This window comes from Citrus sinensis, chromosome 4, assembly GCF_022201045.2.
Source record: "Citrus sinensis cultivar Valencia sweet orange chromosome 4, DVS_A1.0, whole genome shotgun sequence".
NCBI lineage: Eukaryota > Viridiplantae > Streptophyta > Magnoliopsida > Sapindales > Rutaceae > Citrus > Citrus sinensis.
In genome coordinates, this window is record NC_068559.1 from 24,536,533 (window position 1) to 24,560,293 (window position 23,761).

The following is a 23,761-nucleotide window of genomic DNA, read 5'->3' on the forward strand; positions in this document are numbered from 1 at the left end:
AATTCCAATCTTTTAGTTGAGTAGATTTGGAATTAAATAATTATGCTATTTTAATTACATGCCTAATTGTTATAGCCACTATTGTATGTTCTCAAATGATCCCGGGGTTAGCTCATTTAATTGACTGCACCACTATTGGATTAATATTTGGGTCAAAAGCCTAAATATATCATTTAGTGGGAGACTCCATTTAATTAGCTTGTGTGTAAGAGGCCTTATGTTATTTTACAAGGTGGGTCCCCTATAGAAAAAGCAAGTAACGTGAGTTTTGATTTTCATTATTTGGAGCCTAGGGTTTTCACTAAAGAGAGATATAAAAAGACTTATTTTCTCTAAAGAAAAAGAGAGCAGCTACTTTATACAGATCAGAGAAAAATTTTCTCGTGCTAGTTGCTTTGGTGGTGATAAAGGCGCCCACACGTCAAGTGCAGATCGAATCTGAGTCATAATCTGGAAGATCATTGGTGACAGTTCGTGATCTAACAAGCGTGGTGGTGACGGATTGTGATCTAACAGGCGTGGTGGTGACGAATTGTGATCTAACAGGCGTGGTGGTGACGAATTGTGATCTAGGAGCCTAAATCACTTCAACGGAAAAAGTCAAATCGAATTTTTAAGGTACGATTTTTAGATTACAAATTCTTATATATTATATGAGAGCGATCCTAAAAGGTTTTTTATTTAAATTTAAAAAACTGATCTTTTTCTCCAACATCAATCTCATCCCAAACGGGATGGGATATTGCGGGATCCTGCAGAATCCTATCTCAACAGGAAAAATTGTCATCTTTAATTAGTAGTAGTAGTAATAATAATAATCTTAACAATAACAACAATAATAATAAAGAAGAGAAAAGGAAGTAGTTTACTTAAAAATAATTGCACTACACTCAATATTATAATAAATTTACATATATTCCTTTAAAAATATTTACTTATTTTTTTGTAAATACATAATCTTAACTTAGAGTGTTTTTGTGGTTTGTAACAATTCATTTTGAACATAAGATATGTATATCAATTAGGACATTGTTGATTCTGATTTTGATTTCTACAGTTCAAATAATTAACTTATTCAGATTTACATTCCTCATTACGATTCCTATCCATTCTGATTCGCAGAAAGTAAACTCACATAAGTTGTTGTAAGAGATTATGATGGGACCTATATAGTTATTGTAGTAAAGACATCAAAGTTTCATGAAGATGTGATTTTTGCAGAGTTTGAGGCAGTAGAATGGGGGTTGCAGGTTACAAAAAATGCATATGTATCTTCAATTACTATGGAAACTGATTCTCAAGGTGTCTCTGATCTAGTTAACAATAGGAAAGACAGCGGAATCAAGGTGTATTAGATGGTATCTAAAATTCAAGATCAAATGAACGATTTTGATAATTTTAGAGTTCAATGTGTACTCTTAGGTTTTGTAACGTTATTGCTCACACTTAACTATGTTAGCTTTTGAGAATGATAAATTTGTTGTTTGGGTCGATACGTTCCAAAAGATATCATGTAGCCCTTTCCAATCCTTTAGTCTTCAATATTGTGTGGGGTATAGTCAGAAACAATATACCAATTTGGTTGGCCCCAGCTGTTTGGCTCAATCAGGATAACAAACAGAAGACAAACTTTACAGAAGCTTTTTGGTCTGGTGGGTGGTTTTGATCCAATACCATGACATATTAGATTGGACCTGATTTGAGTTGAGAATGGGTCTTGGGCCGAATTAAATCATACCCGGTACCCAGGTCGGAAATTTCTTAAGAAAAAATAATTGACTTCAGTGAAATTTTACATATTTATATGATAATTTACATTTGGACACCTTATTCCTATAGAAGTAGAATTAAAATTTCTAGTTCCATCCGCCCGTGCACTCACTCACCCAAAGTTCCTTGTATATGCATGTAATAAGAATCAATAGAATTCATTGGTGATCAAGATAGATATTATTTGCGATATATGTATACATGTAAAATTATACTATATACACAAAAAGTAAGTAAATATGAAGAAACGCATAAGAATAGGAATGAGTTAAAGCTAAAAAGCCATGTGAATAAGAATCGGTGTCAAATGTTCACAATGAACTTAGCTGTCATTAACTTTTCGCACATCTTTCTCTTTGATATCTGTGGTCCCCCGAAGAGAGGGCGAAATCAAACCTAAAATAGCCAAATAGCACGTCTGTATCCTGTCTAACGTCTAATGTCTGCATCCACTTTTGTAGCTTTCAAGTTAATGCAGCAAAACCAGCCAAAACTGAGATGAACAACACAATTTCGGCCCCCCTCCATCACGCACACTTGCTGCCAATTGGCCCAAATTGATTGCAATTTTGCTGGGTTTCAACCTGCCCAATTGGTGCACATGACACGTGTTTCTCACACATGGGCTGGAGCCCATACCTGTCATATTAATTACTTATCAATGAATTTGATGGTCTGTCTTGTATGGCACGTGCGGGGTATACAAATAAGGAATTAATCTCCTCTTTGAAGCCGGAGCATGTTACATGAATAACGATCACTAAATACAGCATAAAAAAGTTACAAGCCAACACTCTATACACAACCACCAAATTAAATCACAAAGAAACAAACCCAAGAAAAAGGAAAGAAAAAATGAAAATCAGAGTTGAGATACTCTTTGATCTCTCTGCTGCACATACCAGCCAACAAAAAGTAGCACTTGTGATAGTGGCGCGTGGCCCGTGGCCGTTAAAGATAAAGCAATTCGCAGCTTTGCACTCGCATGATCATTTGAATTTCAATTCAGAGCCCAAAGAGATAAGAGTGTTTGATTGCTAATGGATAGGGACAGACAATTGCGCCTTTGGTGTGTGGTGTTGTGGACTTGTGGTATCTGAATAGCTAGGCATAAAAAATAAGGATATGTACAAAAATGTGTCAGGTGTCTCTTTTCATGCTTTTTCCCTTCTGCGGTATGTATATCCCCAGCCGACAAATTACATTTCGCCATTCTTGGTTACCTTCTTTTATCACCAAGACATCGATCTCTCGTTGTATTTAACAAAAAATGAATTGACTTAAATGTTGCCTATATTGATTAATTAGATGTATGAATGAGTTAAATAAGCTGTTAGTAGTAGTAGCATATGCACCCTGTCCTGTGTTCAACTTTTTAAAAAACCGTGCATATTCCCAACTTTGTTAATGGAAAGAGCAAATTTGTAGCAAGCTATGTATGCATCATTTGAGCTTTTTAAAACTCTGTTTAGAATTGTGTCCGCGCCTAAAGTCATGATTGGAAGCGTGTGTTTGGTTCCTTGGCGTAGAAGAGAGAGAAATGAGTAGGAGCTTAATCGTCAATTAATGATGGATTTTTAAGTGATGCAGTGGAATTCCAAAACAAATACAAGTTGCAATAGATAGAGAGAGAGAGAGAGAGAAGAAAGAAAGTGTGCAAGTGTCATGTGTTTTGTTGTTCATATCTTGTTCGATTGGGATCCTTTTGAATTGAGGGCCAGTAGTTGCAGCATAAAGAACATAATGGGCAACTTTTGGCAGTGGCAAGGGCAGAGGGCAAAGGCAAAAGGCTAGGCTGGCTGGCCTTTAGTTGGCATTGATTCATGCAGTGGTTATTTTGAAGAGAAAAAAAAAAAAAAAAAAGCTGGGGGGTCACAGTCACACTCATACAGACAAATTCGAGCCGCAGCTGCAGCAGGAGCATGCCATATGTGCCACCAGATGCTCAGCAGGTTCGTTCACTCACTCCCACCCACTTTCCTTTCCATTTCCATTTCCATTTACCCTTTCCATTTTCGTATAACGCGTGGTCCCTTAACCAGATTTACACGTGGCAACAAGGGGTCTTGTCAATCATTAATACACACACACACACACACACACACACACACCCATACCCATGAGATGTATATAATTTAGTGTATCTCCCCTTATGATATGCCCTGCCTTCATCACAATCTCCCCAATTTACTTGGATAATTTATTTCATAAAACATAAGTGTGGATTAGTGAGTAGTTCAATGAATGATTATAACACAAAACATTAACACAGAGGGAGAGAGCGAGATAGACAGACATCCGCCCCCATCAATTATCACATTAACCGTTAATTACCAGAACAGTGGAAGCACCAATCAATATCAAACTTGTGTCATGTCCAAAAGTGGAATTTCACAAAACGTCAAAAATTAGCTGCAAAAAAGACCCCGACTGGAGACATGCTTTTAATTTGAGCGACGCTAGTGAAGTAGAAATCATGTTGACTTTCATCAGTGTATCTCCTTCGACCTCTTCAACACTCCCCTGAGAAAAAAAAAAAAAAAAATTCACCCAAAAAAACCCAACAGACTCTCGCTCTCACTGGCTTTTGGCTTTCACTGTTCTTGTTTGCTTGTCTTTGCTCTGGTAAGAAAACAAATAATGAAGGAACGCTCCTCCACTTTTATTATTATTCTGAGGCTTTTCGTTTTTTGCTGCAAGTGGTTTCTGGGGAAGTGAAGGAAACGAGTTTAAAAAAAAAAATTAGGATACTGCAACTGCTGATAAATTACTCCTGTATAGTTTTTTATTTATCGTACGTGGATGGTATTATTGTTTTAATCTTTCAAAGATTCCTGCTTTTTTCATTTTCTTTAATAAAGTTTTTTTTCGGCACAGTTATGAGTTTCAAGCTTCTTTGCTCTGTTTCTTGGGCTTCTGAAAGTGAAAGTCGTTGTTGAAATTTTTTATTTTGTAAAGTCGGTTGCTTTTATTTTCACCATTGAATGTGTTTATGGTTATGTGTTTTGAATATTTTAATTTGGTCCTGTTTGGTTAGTGGGAAAACTTAATTTAATGAGTGGAAAGAAGTTTGAATCTGTTAATATTCCAGTTTCTATTCAATTTAGATGAAAGAAAAGGGAAAAACAAATCTCAGCTTGACTCAGACAAAGTTTGTGACAAAACATTTTTTGAGTTGATTCTTTGCTTTCTCCCAATATTGAAAGTAAATCCATTCGTTTGTCATTTTTTCTCATCATTTTCTCAGCAACCAAACAGAGCCCTTTTCCTTCTTGTTTTTTCACATATTGGTTACAAACACTGTTTTTGATGTTAGGTATTAAGCTATTGTATTTCAATTGCAACAGGACTCGATCTATTGTATCAGCTACCTCGTATTCATATTTATCAATATTACTTGTTATTTCTTATATGTTGCTGCTATCGCTATTTAATGTATACTAGGCGTGAACTTGTGAGACTTCATTATTGTTTCACAGTTACTTTTTTTGAATTGAAATGATGATTGCTGTTTTGCGAATTTTGATAGGCATTTTCATATTGCATACTTTGAGCAACTTCGATACTGCTTTAAGATGGAGTCTTGGATCTATGGATCTGAAGGGAAAGGCATTTTGTATTCTGATGAGGTGGACTCATCTGTTGACCCTTTTACAAGAAGTAGAAAAACATTGATGGCATGGGAAAGTAAACCCTCTTATAATTTTGATATCAATAAGCTTTTTTCAGATAGTGATGATGTCGAAAATATGGAATTTATGGATCTATGTTTCACTGACTTGACAAGAAAACCTTGTCATAGTAACTCAAGTTTGGGGACACCTAATGGTGAAGTCGGTAGTGATACTAACGAAAGGTTAACTACTACTCCTTGTATGGTTACTTCAAATTCATTTTGTGGGGCGGAATCTGGGTCAAAAATATCGAGTTCTTGTATGAAGTCTATTAGTCAGGATTCAGCACTTATTGATTTGAAGCTAGGGAGATTGGTTGATGGCAGAGATAAGCAGTGTGGTAAACTTTTTAAGGAGAGGTCGGTTGCATCTTCTGCGCATCCATCTTTGATGGCAAAGAAAGTTCGCACGACTAGTTCATGCTCTCAAACTCCCCTCTGCCAAGTTTATGGCTGCAACAAGGATCTTAGCTCCTCAAAGGATTATCACAAAAGGCATAAAGTTTGTGACGTTCATTCAAAGACTCCCAAAGTTATTGTTAATGGCAATGAGCAAAGGTTTTGTCAGCAGTGTAGCAGGTTAGTTTTTCTTATTATCTCCCTCCGGCCTTCGCTTTTGATTGTAGTTATACTGTCATAGATATCAAAGCAGTTTTTTACATAAGATATTAGTATTATTTTCACATTATGTGTATTATTGGCTCAATGTAACTAGTTTAGCCTCATTTGATGATTCTTTTTTTTCAACTTATATAAAACTTTGAAGGTCTTCTGTTTTGTGTTCTTTTTAGTAGGTTTACTTGTTAAAAATTGTGTTCAAGTTTTCAAGTTACCAATAGGTCTAGGTTTTCTTTAATTTGTAGTATTATCAGTTTGTTGTAACATGAACCTAAAGTCTGTGAATTTTCCTTTACTTTTTTGATATTTTCCTTGTATGTACGTTCTAGCCAAATCATCATCCTTTGTTAAGTACATTTGTTTATTTCTTGTAGTTGCTATGAACTGGGGTAAATTTTTTTTGGTTAATCAGGTTTCATCTGCTGGCTGAATTTGATGATAGTAAGCGCAGTTGTCGTAGACGCCTTGCAGGCCACAATGAGCGTAGACGGAAGCCTCAATTTAATATCCATTCTGATAGATCACGTAAGTTGCTGCAGTTGTATCAAGGTATGAATAATATTTGCTTTCTTACCTACTAAGAAAATGCATGACTCATCTATGAACGATTGAAATGGAGTAAATTAGCTTTCTCTCCCTCAAATCTAGAGAGACTATGTTTAGATTCACATACTAAAAGTCTCTAAAGAAATTTTATTTTTCTTCTGCCTCAGTTAACATGTGCTATCTGTTATGCTTGTAACTCCTTTTGCTAGGTTTCTGGGATAATAACTAAACTGATTCTTGTACTAGACTTTTCTTCTGATACTTTTCTTCTTTTTTATTAAATTCTTAAATGTTTGTATCCTGACCTGTAAATATTCATTCTATTCTTAGTAACTGGTCCCTGGGAAACTGCAAGATGTTGAAACTAATTATGACAGATTTATACGATTGGCTAGTAAACTTTCATAAATGTCCTGTAGACAGACTTTTTGTATGGGCGGTACTTAGTCATTAGAGCATGATAATTTCTATTATTCCGAAATCCCACTCTTTTTATAAGTTATCCTATTGTCCTGGGCTCTTTGACTAGGTCAACTTTTACGGCCATATAAAAATAAAACTTTCTATCCTACGAATTTACCTATTCCATATTCAAAGCAAAGGAATTGTCAAATCATCAGCCGTGAGGGTCATTTTTAAGATGGTTTATCCCATGGTCATCTTTACAGATCATCAAGAATCACAAAAGATGCCAATAATGTCCCCTAGATTCCACTTTATATCAATCTGATTGGTAAAGACCATATTATGGTGCAAAACATGTGTTTTTGTCAAATCATGGTACCAACAATTGTATGTTTGGTTCTATGCTACAATAATATCTTATTGCCTTTAATTTTTGTCTAGGTGAATTGTATGAGTCTCTTAATTGAGAGATAATTGTGAGAGACTTGGGAGCAGTAGCAATATGCACGAAAGAGAGCTATATTGTCTAAAGAAGTGACTCATTGGTTTTAAAGCATCCAATTATTAGAATTGAGTAATATCATGGTCTTGAGAAAATATCATAAATCAAGCAATACTCGTCTTGAAACACCCAAATCAGTGTTGAATATGAAGGATGTGGAAACAACTTCAAGGTAGTAGAAGTATAAATTACACATGATACTCTTGTATAGGTTTCTTAACTACACACCTGTGCAGTGGCTTTGTGCAATTTCAAATGTATGAAGCAATTATAATTTGAAATAAGATATAACTTTTTAGCTACCTATACCTTGCTCTTACTTTAATAATCATTTGCTTTCATGCTTGAAAATAAGATTCTTAGACTACTTCAAACTAAATCCTTATGCCCATGGGACCTGTATGGATCATTGACCTACTTCGATAATGTATTAAATGACATGTTGTCAGAACTCTATGTTTCCTTTTGTAACAGAAATTTTATTTCTTACATTGTATAGATATGCATCATGCAGGCTCCGAACTTCCTTGGACTTCTTTACAAAACGGAACATCCTTTGTGTACCCAGACATGCTTCCAGGTGGCATTCTGTTTCCAGAAAGATATGAACCGGTTAAGCAGATTAAATTTTCAGAGAGACCCCCCTATAGTCCTCAATTAGCAGTACCAAACACTAACGAGCAGCTGCTAACAAAATCTTCCCTCTATCAAGGCAACAAGAAACAACATAGGCTTGCAATTCCTCTTGATACAGCATTGACCTTCCAGGATTCATCTGGGATTTCACACTCCAGTGGTGCTCTCTCTCTTCTGTCAGCTCAATCACAGTCAATGCCTAATCATTTATCAGGAATCCCAATGGCTAGGCCCCTGATTAGTCAAGTAAGTCACACTCATCTTAATCTTGGTCAAAATTTTGTCAAAACTTCAGGCACAACACCTTTGGGAAAATATGAAACAAAAGGCTTTTATACATCTGGAATGAACTCCATGGATGGTGCTCAGATGCGGTCCTTAATGGTTCCTGATGCCGGTCATGCTTTTGAATTGAAAGTCGAAACAGATGAAGTTTCTCAAGAGTCAGATTTTTTTAAGGACAAGAACTGTTATTCTCCTGAACAAGGGTTCACTGTTGATTTGATACAACTGTCATCACATCTTAAAAGGGTGGAGCAACAGAGGAATTCCATTCAACCGAAGCAGCATACTGATGACCTTTGATGTTTCCTAACCACTTGAAAGGGGCAGAAGGATCAAGGTATGTAAGCATAACAATTCGAAGCCCTATTGCTGATACCTTTTTAACAGACTTTGAGAATTGAAGCATTTTGCCGGCCTAATGTATGATGTGTTTGTGAATGGATGAATAGGCTGGCAAGCAAACATGCCTGTGGTTGTCTAAAACATAAATCAAATGGTGGTGTTTTATTTATTTTTTCTGGAATCTTGGAGTATTTTCATCGGAGAGAGATTCTCTTTGATGAAAATAAATTCTAGGAACTTTTCTTCTTCAGTGAAGTGAAACTTCTCATCATCTTTTTAATTGCATTTTACTTTGTTTTATTGAAGATATTTTTCATTGTACGGTAAAAGAAACAATGTATTATGTATGTTAACTCGCAAATGACAGATTATTATTGCTGCAGGTTAAGGAAAAGGAGTAGGAGATATTCTGCACCAAAAAAATTGGCTAATTTCATTTGTGCTTTTGGAAAAGGCTATTAGAACTTCAGATAAAGTTTATAGGAAATTCCTTTCTATATTAGGTACATATAACAGGAAGAAAGCTGTGCTGGGTTTCTTATTGTAAAGTCTGCTTGTCCCTTCAGTTAACCCTTCCCCCGTTGATCTTTATCCAAGTATCATGCTGGTTAATACAGCTACTATATACTCTGAGAACTTTTGGCTGTTGATCTTGTGACTGTAAAGTGATGTAAGTTTGTTCCTTTTAACTTCTCCACCCCTTTTAACTGTGAATAATATTAGTGCCGGATTAAGGATTCAATTAATCAATTACACAACTATTACATCATTCAGGCACTTTTAGCTTTTGGTTTCTCGAACGACTCTCTATCCCCACAGACCCACTCCATCACCTTCACCTATCTCTTTGGAGGTTGTGAAGGGAAGGGACAAGTTGGAAGATAAATTAAGGCAAAGGGGTTGTGCCACCTTAAAAGTTGATAAAGGAATCTAAAAGCTTCTGTATTTAATAATTATGGATCTACCAATTATTATTATTATTTTTTTTTTTTGATAAGATCTACCAATTATTTACTTCACACATGTTATGCTTGAGCAACTAGAACTTTTTAAATATGATGCAGCATTAGTGTTTGTGGACAGCATTTGGTCTTGGAGCCATAATAACTTCTCTCAAATTTCTTAAGCAATCACTAACTTATATAATCTATACCAAAACTGTGGGGGTTTTGACTAGGATTGGTTTCTTTGAATTTTTAAAATCAAGAATTAAAGATTTGTGTCTAAGGTGGGTCTTTTGTGAATATTATTATCTCGCACACCAGCAAAATCACACCCATAACGGTTCATTTGTTAATCAGCATGACACTTAGTTGTAAAAGGCACACCAATCACAAGAGTTACTATGAATGAAGCCGCCAATCCCCATGGGAATCTAAATTAACTTTGTTCCACAGAACTACAAATTGCTCATTAAGTATGAAACTGCCTTTTTTTTGCACGTGGATGGCCCCATAGCTGCCTACTTTTGTGTAGTTCATAATCTTTCAAGAAAATAAATAAATAAAAGACATCACTGATGAGTGATGAGCCTGATGACACACGTTAATGGCCATTTGGTATACGAAAGGAATCATTGTTTGAACAGATTGATAGGACAGGGCAGGCCTAAAATGATTCATAAAGCAATCAAGAAAGATTAGTTCTGGAATACAAGAAGTCAAGAACTAAAGATTATAATAAAGATGCATGGCATGGGATACATAGTTGGACCACATTAACATCCCCACAATTTTTTTATTTAATACATTAATCACTCCGAACATAGGACATTATTATAAGAGATAAGACATATTCTGATATTAGTAGTGGCCAAATCAATATGATCTTTCATTAAGAAACAATTCCCAAAAGATATCCTTGTTTAAGAGGAATTAATGTACTTCTAACCTAAAATAAAGGAAATCGACTAATCCATCCTATAAATAATAGACGACAATAAAGGAGACCAAAAAACTAATTCCGGGAAATATCAGGGGGTTTTTCTGAAATTTAACCTATTTTATTTAAATTTACGTTTTTGCCCCTAACGTTTCAGTTTTTATAACGTGCCTCTCTAGTTTGTTCTTTTTCGATTATGGGCGTCAACACAAAGAACTAGCTCGCTGCTGTTCATGCGCTGCCATTATCAAGTCATATTCAATTGTATAAGCTCCACACAAAGAATTGACGCATGAGAGGTTTATCTTTTATCTACATTTTTATGGGGTAATAATTTTTGAGTCCCTAAATTTCATCTTATTTTTTATTTTCAAACTCCATTAATTGAATCATTTGCGTAGGCAATGCGTGGATTGGAAATTTTGGATAAACTACCCCCTTCCTTGACTTTGTTTCGATTTTTAAATGGTTGAGGTTCACCATTCTTAAATTTGCTGTCTCGGTAGAAACTGCTATTATTTCGGTCATAGCAATGAATTTGATAAAATAACAACTATGAAACAAAGCTAAATATGAGTATATGACTCTGGATTTTTTTTTTTTTTTGAGATTTTCTTTTTTTCGGAATTCTAATTGAAGGCAACGCAACCCAAGTGACACTGCCATCCACGTTGTATTATCCAATCTTGATACAACAATGATCAATCTTTCCATTTTTAGGGATATACCCAAGATTATTTAACCACTACGCCCTTTTGTCATTTTAAGGTACCAGTTCATTTACTAGGAGTTCTCCCGAAGCTGAAAAACAATCTTCCTATAACCCCTGAACATCAATGGTGTTTCTCAGATATTTGCAATCAATAATTATAACTTTAGTTTGTTTCAGCGTTGTCGCCACTGCCAAGGTCATTGTCTAACTTCTACTAACATCCATGCTTGATTTGAATTTTGAATTATGTATATTACTGATGGTATTTTTTTTTTTTTTTTAATTTTCATCTATGACAGAATGACTCTTTGCCTTTCAATAAATATGCATTCTTGACTACTCATAACTCTTTTGCAATTAGCGAAGGGCACCATTCTGGACTTTTTAGTCTTGTCATTACAAATCAAGATGACAAAATCACACAACAGCTTAATGTGAGTCTATTTAATTTGATGATTGCGTATTTGAAAATCAACAATTTATTAATTATTGTCAAATTAGCTGGACCTAACTTTTCTTTTTTTTTTTCTCTTCTGAATTTGCAGCATGGTATTCGAGCCTTAATGTTGGACACATATGACTATAAAAATGACATATGGTTGTGTCACGCTTCCAAGGGAAAATGCGAGGACTATACATCATTTGTAAGTTATGATCAGTATATTTCTTGATCACGCATTGCATGCTATAAATAGCAACATATCAATATTTATCAAATCTGAAGTCTTAATCTGCGTTTCAAAGGGACCTGCTAGAGAGGTTTTTAAGGAAATAGAAGCCTTCTTGTCAGCTAATAAATCAGAGATCGTAACATTATTTTTAGAGGACTATGTTGAGACACCAAAAGGATTAACCAAAGTTTTCAATGAAACGGGTCTGATGAAGTATTGGTTTCCCGTATCAAAGATGCCGCAAAACGGGCAAGATTGGCCGCTAGTTAGAGACATGGTGGCCAGTAATCAAAGGCTTGTTGTCTTCACTTCAAAGAAATCGAAACAAGAAAGTGAAGGAATAGCATATCAGTGGAACTACGTTGTCGAAAACCATTGTAAGTAGGTAGCTAGCCATTAGCGATGGTTATTAGAAAAATTAATATGTATTGCTGATAGCTGGCTAGTCTTAATACATATTTAATTTATTCACTCGTGATTAACTGCAGATGGGGATGAAGGGATGCATTCTGGAAAGTGTTCGAACCGTGCAGAATCGGTGCCGCTTAATGACAAAACCAAATCTCTAGTGCTTGTAAATCACTTTCCATCTATTCCACTTAAGCTAAGGAGTTCTAGAGACAATTCGAAGGGATTGATTGATATGGTCCAGACATGTTATGGCGCGGCCGGCAACCGTTGGGCTAACTTTGTAGCCGTCGACTTTTACAGAAAAGGAGAAGCATTTCAGGCAATTGACAAAATCAACAATGGGAAGTAAGAACTGTGGTGTGGTTCGAGTACACGAGCAGATTTTGCTGATAATGGTGTCAGATTTTTGTCCATAATGTACCATTTCAAAGCTCTGGGTGAAATTTATAAACTCATTTCTTCATCAATAGGCTCGCTGAATTCTGTCTAAATTTCCTTGTTTAGGCCTTCAATTTGCGTTATCCCCTTTTTTTTAAGGCAAATTTTTAAGTGGAAACACATATATAGCCTTTGAACTTTAATTTCATGCAGTTTAATTTAATCTGCTTAATTAAATGCATGGATCACTGTCTAGCAAGGTCATTTATATGTTTATATATCGAGTAAATATTTCAACGTGATGTGATTGAAGCATGGTCTTGATCATCACTACTACTTCCAATCCCATTGCTTTAATAGATTTGTTTCACAATACTCTACATTTTTTTTTCAAAAGAAAAAAATGTAACTTCTTAGGTTTTTTGCTGTATATACATATGTATATGGTAATTCATTGTTTGAATTGTAATTATAAGCTTAGCACTTATTTATAGTGATCCAGAAAGGAAAAAAAAAAAAAAAGAAGAAACTTATTACTCTCATCTAAAAGCTAGCAATTGACAAGAAATTAGAGTACCATACATATCCATAACATCAAACAATATAACACGGTTCCAACTGTCTTCCAACAGTTGTCATGAAACGAGTAGCATCATCAAATAACAAATAAAACAAGACATGATAAAGTAGTAAAAGACAGTAAAGTTTTGATGAGGCGAAAATCCAAATTAACAAACTGAACCGATCATCTTTCAACTTCAAGTGCATGCTTTTTGAAAACATCCAGTGTCGGCTCAGCGTTTTTGCTTGAAACATAGATTTATATCATTCCTGCCATAAAAATAAAACCCTAATATGCATCAATGCTTCAAGCAGCTGAAACAAAAATTAAAGTACCCTTAATAGATAACTTTGTTTTTTCAAACAAAATAGGGAGGACGCCCTCTTTCAGGTCGTGGTCACCCGAATTCGAATAATAATAAAAGATAAATCTTGGCATTAATTTAGAGGCTGATATTTAGTTTCCCATCCTTTTTCTTTTTTTCAAAATAGAGAGTGTTATCTTATAAAAAAAAAAATAGAGAGTGTTATCGATCTCTTACATGGCTGCTGCTCCCAGAAGTTGACCCAGCTAGCGAATTTGGAATGTACCTTGCCCACTGAATAATTAACCAACAACTTAGATTAGAGAAATTATCAATCATAATTAATTGAAGGGAGGGTATAGAGATCAATTAGATAAGCTTTTTAGCCTTAGTCTTTTAGAGAGAATCGTGCACAAGCATTTGACACTTGATTTACTTGCTGGTTTCATTAGAAAGGAACATCCATATTATATGTATGTGAGCTGAAAGTTAATGTAGAACTTACATTTTTCGCAGCTGTGCTAAAAGCTTCTCTGTGTGGTATCTCAGGATTGGCTGCTTTAATGCGCTGAATCTCCTCCCTTTCAATGAAAATATATAGATATAAAATCGACGTTTCATGATATATATAAATCATGTAAAGTAAATAACAGTAACAAGAACGTTGGAAATCGAAGGAGATCGAGTCTGACAATTACCGTTACCAAGCTAAAAGAAGCATCAATATAACGTATAATGTATCCAAAAATAAGTATATTTTAATATTGTGTCATATCTTATCAAAGGTCACAACATAAACAGTAGATTAAAGAGAAAAGAAGTCTTGGATTTACTTCATGAATCGATTGTAAGCTGATGGAAGCCTGTGTTTCTTCTCAGGTGCTGCAGGAAAAGAAATTAAAAAATAATAAAAAAAGAAAACGAAATTGTATGTAAAAGGAAGCAATTCATAAAAGTAATAAAAATTCAACACATAATGCTTGTCGAGAAAAGGTTTCTACGTTTCACGACAAATGGGGCCTTTGGGGACAATGGCTCGCTAGAAGTTGATGAAGACGATGATGAGGCATTGCCCAATTTGAAGTCATTGCAAAAGCTCTGCTTTTCCTAAAAGAGCGGACACACACCTTCCATTAATATAAGATCCAGAAGATATTACTTTATGGGTTCATAAAAGTAATTTCTATGATGCAAAATGGGTAACGGCATATAAATTGATTGTGAAAACACAATATGAATGTATATATAACAATATATGAATTATGATATATAATGTTGCTTTCATATCATTCACAAGGAAAAATGAATGTTCAGTTGTCATAGGTACCAATAAGTACCATATTCTTTACAGTATGTTTAATAAAATAATTCAGTCTTTAATTTGATTTTGACTTTGAAAATTTAATTTAATGGAGCATTTGGAGTTGGAGACATATACCTGAAATCTGAGACTCATTTGAGATGGACCTTGTTGTGGAGGCCTGGTGCTGAGAAAGGAGAGGTTACTGCAGTGACCACATTTCACAGTCACTGTGTCCAGCAGCCGTTTGCATGGAATGCCAACCTATCCAAAATTTAAAAAAAAAAATGAATTAATAATGAACTTGAAAAAAAAAAAGAATATAGAAGAAGAAGAAGAAATTTTCTTTAAAAAAATGATATAAAAAATCATTGATTTTCATATTTTGTATAAGCACTCTTCAAATAAATTTTCCAACTCTTTATTAATTTCTAGCCTTAATTATCTATTAGTAGGCGAAAATTAAAGCAACGTTCACATAAATAAAATAAAGCAACATTCACAAAGCATAAACGCGGCCCTTTCCTCTATACGTGTGTGTGTGTGTGTGTATACCATGCTTCTTCGTTCTTTCCTTCTTTTTCCAATAGATCGCTTTATGCATGATGAACTCCTATAGGCATAAATTGATCAAATGGGTAAGTTTAATGAAGGGTGAACATGAAATTACCGCAAGAACAGTGTTGCAGAAGTTGCAGCGGACATAGCAGAGATGCTCAGATTGTGGAACTTGAAGGTCCGTAGAGATGTTGTCTTCAAGGTTCATTTTCAAAGAAGAAGAGGGGACTAAGTTTTTTACAAGCAGCTAGGTTTAAGTTTTGAGAAAAAAGAAGATGGAGCTTTTAGGGTTTCAGATAATAATTGATAAGAAGAAGAGAGAAGTGGTGAGAGAGTAAATTATTAGAGGTGTGAGCACTGAGTAGCTACCTAGGCGTTAAAAATAAAAAAGATGTAGGGGTTACTATACAAGTCAATATGTACGTGGGCTGCATTTTTTTCTTTCTGCAGAGCTGAATTGATTTTGCACTGGCGCTTGCTTTGATGCTCAGATTCAACTCACTGGTAAAAATCTCACGATATTATCTTTTTACTCTTTGCCATGTTGTACCTGGTCTTGTCCCAATCCTATGAGATCATAACGATAAAAGTGGGCAACAAAGTTCGCTCCAATAACATCAACTTTTTTCTTTCTTGTGGATTTATAATCATCGTATCTAAAAATAGGAAAATATCATTTCACCAGTTAAGAATCTCAACTCACAAGCTAGAGTTGCGTATAAATTAGGCATATGAGTTTCTAATATATAGATTAATGATAAAGAAACAAAATCATGACAAAAAATTTGTGTTATAGCAGATTTATGAATTTTTCTTTAATGATTTCACTTCTTTCTTAAAAAAAAAAAAAACCAAAAATTTGTCAAAATACCTAAGTTTTTGTCATGGTTTTGTCTCGGGTTTGTTGATTTATCATTATTCTTCTTTGTAATATTAGACTCTAATTTACCTGTGAATGAGTTGACACTACCTTTAGGCATAACAAAGACCATTTAAAAAGATTGAGATCAGCTTGATAACATAAATATCCCATATGTCAGTCAAAAAGACCAAGATTAGCTTGATAGCAAAAATATCCATCTACCTTTACAAGTGAAAATATCATAGTATACCCTTCCACGTAACAACGACCAGAAAAAGAAAAAAAAGAAAGAATATTAAGCTAAAATATTTCAAAGAATATTAAGCTAAAATATTTCATGTGTTTCCACTTGACAATATCTCATATTACCAGGCTAAAATTATAAACTTGTGTTAGCCCGCAACTTATGTACTAGGTTTTCAGTACGAATAAGCCCTGTAGCCTACTTCTATATGATCTCTTTTAGTTATTTCTTCTAATTATAACTTTGCTTTCATAAAATGTCTCTCTAAGTTCCTCGGCGGATTAGAGGTTTTTACAGAAGAAAATAGAAAATGAAATAGCAGAAACTTTGGCTGTGCACCGCATAAAATTTTATAAAACATGTTTTAAACACTTAAAACAACGTTTTTTTTTTTTTTTGGGTTAAAATCACCCGGTTTCCAGCTACCGCATTGGGCCTCGACTAATTCGGATTCTAGGTGTAGTCACAGTTAAGGCTCATTTCCCCTCCCAAATAGTGTGTTTAGTGGGGATCGAACCCAAGAGCTCTTCCCACTTTCCCAGTCTGCGTCGTCAACTGAGCCACAACCGTTTGGTTTTAAAACAACGTATTTAATAAACAGTAATTAAGGAAAAGATAGTGAAAAAATACAGCTCGTTTATAAAGATAGTAATTATCAAGAAGTGAGAGAATTATGCTGTATATATATATATTCTAAATTCAATTTTTCAAACACATAAAAGTTTCACAAATCTAGATGTTTGGATTAAGTTCACTGTAAAGCTAGCTTGGAAGATTCAAAACTCCAAACCCTCTCCCTAATTACCTCGCCGTGTTAGTAGCTGTACTGCCTTAACACAGTTTTGCATAGGATTTGCGATCAATTTACTAATTACCTCCAAAAGTGTTAAATTTTTTATCAAATTCAAGCAGTTTGACAGGAGCCTAATTATATGTCACCACTGTTTTGAGTGCGTGATTTTAACAACGTTATGTGTTCCCATTAACAGACAACAGACACATTAGAGAGGCTGACAAATTACTGACCTTGAGAACATGTCAAATATGGATTGGACATGAAGGCAAAGTACAAAGTACAGTAAATTTTAGGCTTTGCAACGAAGTATCATCACTGATTCACTGATCAGCTCGTAGGTTCATGGTTTTCCTCAAGCTAAAAAATTTGTTGGGTTGGAACCGACAAAAGTACGTCATTAATGCAAATAAATTATAATACGTTCTACGTATGGGCATCTATACAACAATTTAACATATTAGGTGCGGCTCTGCTACGTCCATTTAATTCTCATGGTGATTCTCTCTTTTTTAATTTCGTGTTTTGTTTCTGTTTTCTCTTGAATAGGAGGTTCGGATATAAATGTATTGTACTGAGTTTTTCTCTAGTGCAGATACTTATATTTTTTTTAAACTACGGATTTACAGTTTACAATAGTGTCAAATACTTTTACAAAGTTGTAAAATGATTTTTCAATAGTTTAAAAATATTATAAAAGCATTTAACACTATTATAAAAAATGCAAATACTTGCACTGAGAATGATTACTTTTGTACTGTGCCATATCTTAATTTCCCATAAGAGAAAATGATAACTGAACTAAAGGACGACAAAATGAAGACAAAAACGGCAGCATGTTGTTGCCGTTTAGTGACTTATAATTTGCTTCTCCTTGGGCCCACGGAGAGGACAAGAGAGAGAGGAGTCGTTTCTGTCTTCATTTTGTCTTCCCTCAGTGTAAATAGCATGCCTCTTATAAAATACTAAAACCGTATTTTAAAAAATGCAAATACTCGCACTGAGAATGATTACTTTTGTACTGCGCCATATCTTAATTTCCCATAAGTTGTCATCTATAACCTTTTTCGCAACATAAATAAATCTTACGGTAAGTACTATTAATGCTTATAGAGCATTCATGGTAAACAAGAGATTAGCGGGCTGAAGTAAAGCTACACTTGAATGTTTCTTGAAATTAGGGGTGTTTGCGGATCGGATTTTACGGATTGGACATCAATCCATATCCGATCCATGATTTTGCGGATTATAATTTTTCAATTCAATCCAATCCACGGATTGATAAAATTGAATCCAAATCCAATCCATACATATGCAGATCGAATGTGGATTTGACTCAATCCATATCCAATCCATACGTCTGCCGATCGAATGCGGATTTGACTCAATCCATATGCAATCCACCATTTTGCGCATTAGTTTTCGAATTAAAAATTTTTAGTTCTCTCCAACTAATGAAATAAAAAAATCTAATATAAAAATAATTTTGCTACCAATTAAATTTAAATAAATTAATTGTTTAAATAAAGCTAAAATAATACATTTAAAGTTTCAAAATATAACACATCGAGACTAATTATTCAAATAAAGCTACAATAATACGTTCAAAATTTCAAAATATAACACACCAAGCTTAATTGTTCAAATAAAGTTACAATAATACATTAATATAACACCGAAATTAATTGTTCAAATAAAGCCACAATTAATTGAAATGGCTAAATTTCGGAAACCAAACACAATCTGATTCTTCACCAGGGCTGTTGCGCATGTCGAAAAGTGGTGATTACGGAGCCATCCATGATGGGAACCAGGAGAAGCCGTACGGGTGGTGATCTTGAAGGTTGTGATTAGTTGGAACCAGTGAATGTGAAGTGGCTAGATGGACTTGGGAAAGAAGATGGCTTGCTCTCGCTGGAATCGCGCGGCCGATGTCCTTTAAATCTGTGTCGAGAGTGTATCCAACCAGTATTGAGTGTTGCTAGTGTGTGTGACGGCGAGGAAGCTTAGGGTTTTTTGTTTGCAAATTATTGATGACTTAGCGTTATGTTACTTTGCTTTTGCTAGTGCGTGTGACTTTACTTTTATTTTGTTTTATAATTTTTACAAGTTATATTTGTATATTTGATTATTTAATTATTTAATTATTTTTCATTTTATATTATTATTGGGTAATGGCTAAGATATGTTATAGTGCTTAGTACCTATACAATGTCACATTTATAATTTTTTTAATTAAATTTATAATAATTTTTTTATTATATATATATATATATATATATTTTATTTTTTTTTTTGCGGATTCACGGATTTATGTGGATTTATAGAAGTAAATCAATATCCAATCCATCGACTGCGGATTTTTAAATTTTCAATCCATATCCAATCCACCAATCCAGGGATTGGATTTATACGGATCGGATTCAGCGGATCAGACAGATTGAGCGGATTGGATTGGATTTTGAACACCGCTACTTGCAATAAAGAGGTACATGGGCAAAAAAAAAAAAAGAATTAAATTAAACGATCGATTTGCTCTATAATTATAATCTGCGATGAAGCTATTTTCAGCAGGAAAATGAGAAAATTAATCATAGAAATATTCTCTCATGAGCGAATTCTTGACATTAATCGCTCCTTATATTCTGAGATTTGCTAGCTGTTGCAAAACCAGATAAGGCTAAATGGCTCATTCCAATACTTGCGAATGACTTTTTCAACAAGCTTAAGTCAAATAATCAAGATTATATTTCCAAACTATCTAATTGGACTAGCCCATGTGCACGAGCTTCATATGATCAAGGCAGCATGAAACCCTAGCGGCTAGCTACGGCTACCACTAATTTTAATTATCATATAAAACAAATAATTGGAAAAAAAACAAAACTAAGAAGACGACATGCACGCATGCAATTAGTAATTGAATTATATATGTGGCATGCACGCATGATTCACACATATATTACATGATCGATATTGAACCAAAACTTGCACAGCGCTGCAGCGAAATTTTAGCAGGAAGTGATAACGAGATGAGTTAAAAGAGAAACTACGTGGGGTCCTGTCCAAAATATCGAATCAAAGGAGTTGAATGAATTGAAAAGATAGTGAAGAGAAGAGCACCTGCCCATGTATTCCACCTTTTGTGGGTGCAATGTTAAACAAGGAAAGTTGACGGTGACAGAACCTAAAATCACACGTCAATATCATATTCATTTAGGAGAAGGGGGAGATGGGTTTTGTGTCTTTATATATGATGGGACGGTTCCTGAAATGCCTTACTTAGTAATAAAGCTATTTTGGCACTTGGTACCCTAACCTTTCTTTGTTCGTGTAACTCGACTCTCCCGAGGTGCTTTGCTTTAGGGCCTTTGCCTTTGCCTTTGCCTTTGCCCTCAGTCCGATGTATTTGTTGTTGTTGTTTTTTTTTTTTCATCTAATTACAGCCTCTCCGTAGCTCCCTGATACATTTTTAAGGGGGGCATTTGTTTGCCACGAGATTCCCGTGTCTTTGCCTTTAATCTTATGAACTTGTTGACACTTTTAGTTCTGTTCATTAACGGATTTGGACACAATCATTTGATCTATTTTCACCTCTCTTTCTTATCTATATAGGGAACTTCTGATTTGACAGCTCTCTCCATCTCTTTCTCTCTCGCCCTTCGTCTCTGCGTGTAAGAGAACAGTTCCCTCGTATTCAATCTTTTATTTATGGCTATTACATAATGAAATTGTTTGGAATCAATTATTATGCTGTGTGAGATAATCCGATTTAAGGAAGGAATATGTTGTTCATGAATTAATATTAACCAAAAAAAAAAAAAAAATAAATCATTACATAATCCTCAAAACATAGAAGGAATCCAGTCGAAAATCATTGCTTCATGTACTTTTGGGTTGACGTTAAGATTTAAGATTAAATATAAAAAAATGTATATCATATTGACATCTTTCATATTAAGCACGATTGATGTTATTCTTTTCATATTTATGTCTCAAATATAATAAAGAACTTTCAACTTGAAGAATATGGTTACATTAGTGCTGATAAACTTAGGGAAGCAGGAAACTATAAATTTATGTATTTTATTAGGAAGAATGAACATTAGGTCCCCTTAATATTCTCATTTTTGCTACTCAAGATTTTATATATATGTCCATTGCATCCCTTAAATTATAATTTTAACGTTCGACCTTTATTGTTAAAATAATTGTCTTAAAATTACTGAAATAAAGTAATGCACACTTGAGGGCCTAAACAACAAAGTTTAGATAAAACCTAGTGGCATTCGAAATGAAGATGTGTATTTGTAGATTTCATTAAGAACTTCAAACAGTTTTTTATGGAGACAAAAAAAAAAAAAATCTAACATGAGCAAAATTAAACTTGCCCGTATTAGACAAACCTATAGAGAAAAACTTACATAGTTATCCAGAAAAAACCTATAAGCCCCGATAGTCTACCATTTGTAGAGCAATGGGTTTCAAAGTGGTTCTATGGTTTTTTAATTTTATTTGGTGGAACTCATAGGTGCCCACTTTGAGACTCATTGCTCTGCTAAATGATAAAAAACATTAATAGTTAGTACTGCCACCTCCGGTCCTATATAAATTTGTTAAAGAAATAACATAAAATGACTATTTTAAAGGATATTTTTTTATCAAGATGAATATTGAGAAAATATAGTTACGTGGATGATTCGAAATCTTCTTCGTGATGAATCATAAAACGCTCAAAATTGGTACATGGGTGAATGAAAGCACCCATTGGTTTAGAAAAACGAAGGAAATATTAATTTAGCTTTACCTTTTTCTCTTTATATTGCATTGAAATTTAACTATCTGAAGTGAAATATGTAACAACAATATACTAATATTGATCATAACAAGACAGGTAGAGATTAAAGTCCTATTAAAGAATGGATATAGCTTTTTTTTCAGGGGAAAATCAAGAATGTTACAAGTGATTAAAGGTGAAAACAAATGCATTTGTTATAGATTTTATTTCAAGGTTTATTTTACATTGATATTTTGTATAAATGATGAATCGTAGTGGCTAAAATTGAATTGAATTCAGGAAAAAAAATTTAAATTTAGATAAAAAGTCTAAAATTTTAGTAAATATATAAGAACAATTATTAAAATTCTTAACTTAGACCTAACTAAACCGAATTGAACTGAACTATAATAACGAACTAAAATAATTCGTTTCAGTTCTATAATTAAATTCGTATTCAGTTCATATATTTATGAACTAATTACTTTTGGTTCAATTCGATTTGGGGACAGAACCGAATTCAAATCGGTTTATGCCCACCCCTAGATATAATCTATATTATATCACTTGCTAATAGTGATTATTGGGACCAAATTTTTCTCAATAAAACCACACCACATGCCGTACTTTCCAGTTCCCATTGATTTTCTCACTAACCTTAAATGCTCTCCTTTTTTTTTAATTTTTTAATCGTAAAAGTCGACGGCAACAAATATTTAGCCAACGGTTCCCAGCCGCACCATAACATGTCTGAACCGCATCAATCAATCACTTGAGGAATTGTCATTACAACTCTTTATTTTAAGTGGAACAGATTCAAAGTGTTTCGATTCTGCATGGTTTGAACTTTTTTCAGAATGCATCCCTTCATCCTCATCTGCATTAATTAGAAGTAGACAAAAAAATATATTAATTAGTTTTAATACGACAAGCTAGTTATCAGCAATACTTATTCCTTCACTTTCTTGCCATGATTTCTTTGAAGTGAAGAAGACAAGAAGCCTCTGCTTACTGGCTACCATGTCTTTAACTAGCAGCCATTCTTGCCCCTTTTGTGGCATCTTTGAGACGTGAAGCCAATACTTCTCCAAACCCCGTTTCATTTCTTGGTGTCTTAACAATAAAGTCCTCTAAAACGAATGTAAAATCTCTGATTAATTAGCTGACTGATAGGAAGCCTTCTATTTCCTTCAGAGCTTCTCTGGAAGCTGGTCCCTTTGAAACACAGATTAAGGCATTACATTCGATAAATATTGATGTTGCTTCAGCATGATCAAGAAATATATTAACTCACAAATGAATTGTAAAATCATATGTCACTTGGGTCGTCTTGCTTTTAATAAATTTCCAGAAGAATCCAAAGTGATTGTACAAGATAATCATGAACCATCGAATTAGCTAAATGTCCAAAATAAGGAACTTGCACCCAGCTGTATACTATTTTATTTTACTGTATATGATCAAAATTTGTAGCTTTAATTTGTAATTTTTTTTATTAACAAGTAATTATTAACTTGTATTTACTCGGAAT

General features: G+C 34.1%; 3 protein-coding genes across 9 annotated transcripts; 2 read left to right on the plus strand and 1 right to left on the minus strand.

Annotated features, from left to right (window-relative positions):
- Positions 1–2,940: 2,940 nt before the first annotated feature.
- Positions 2,941–9,546, plus strand: LOC102619324 (squamosa promoter-binding-like protein 6). 7 transcript variants are annotated; one of them, XM_025100341.2, is made up of 6 exons: positions 2,941–3,722; positions 5,300–6,022; positions 6,474–6,610; positions 8,014–8,396; positions 8,681–8,772; positions 9,161–9,546. In XM_025100341.2, the coding sequence occupies exons 1-5, from the start codon at positions 3,700–3,702 to the stop codon at positions 8,723–8,725; spliced, it is 1,311 nt and encodes a 436-aa protein (XP_024956109.1). In that variant the 5' UTR covers positions 2,941–3,699; the 3' UTR covers positions 8,726–8,772; positions 9,161–9,546. The 7 variants fall into 7 exon arrangements, with proteins under 7 accessions (XP_024956109.1, XP_015387353.1, XP_015387349.1 ...); XM_015531867.3 differs by having other exon boundaries at positions 2,959–3,722; positions 8,520–8,772; XM_015531863.3 differs by having other exon boundaries at positions 2,974–3,722; positions 8,014–8,772.
- Positions 9,547–11,494: 1,948 nt separating this feature from the next.
- Positions 11,495–12,877, plus strand: LOC102628452 (PI-PLC X domain-containing protein At5g67130-like). The gene is made up of 5 exons (XM_006484291.3): positions 11,495–11,566; positions 11,670–11,804; positions 11,916–12,014; positions 12,115–12,418; positions 12,530–12,877. Exons 1-5 carry the CDS (start codon positions 11,495–11,497, stop codon positions 12,799–12,801), a joined length of 882 nt encoding a protein of 293 aa, XP_006484354.1. The 3' UTR covers positions 12,802–12,877.
- Positions 12,878–13,360: 483 nt separating this feature from the next.
- LOC102619021 (protein CRABS CLAW) lies at positions 13,361–16,005 on the minus strand. Its single transcript, XM_006484173.3, has 7 exons — positions 15,667–16,005; positions 15,135–15,260; positions 14,698–14,803; positions 14,530–14,578; positions 14,202–14,277; positions 13,934–13,990; positions 13,361–13,661 (listed from the first exon to the last, which is right to left on the minus strand). The coding sequence occupies exons 1-7, from the start codon at positions 15,760–15,762 to the stop codon at positions 13,656–13,658; spliced, it is 516 nt and encodes a 171-aa protein (XP_006484236.1). The 5' UTR covers positions 15,763–16,005; the 3' UTR covers positions 13,361–13,655.
- Between the last annotated feature and the right edge of the window lie 7,756 nt (positions 16,006–23,761).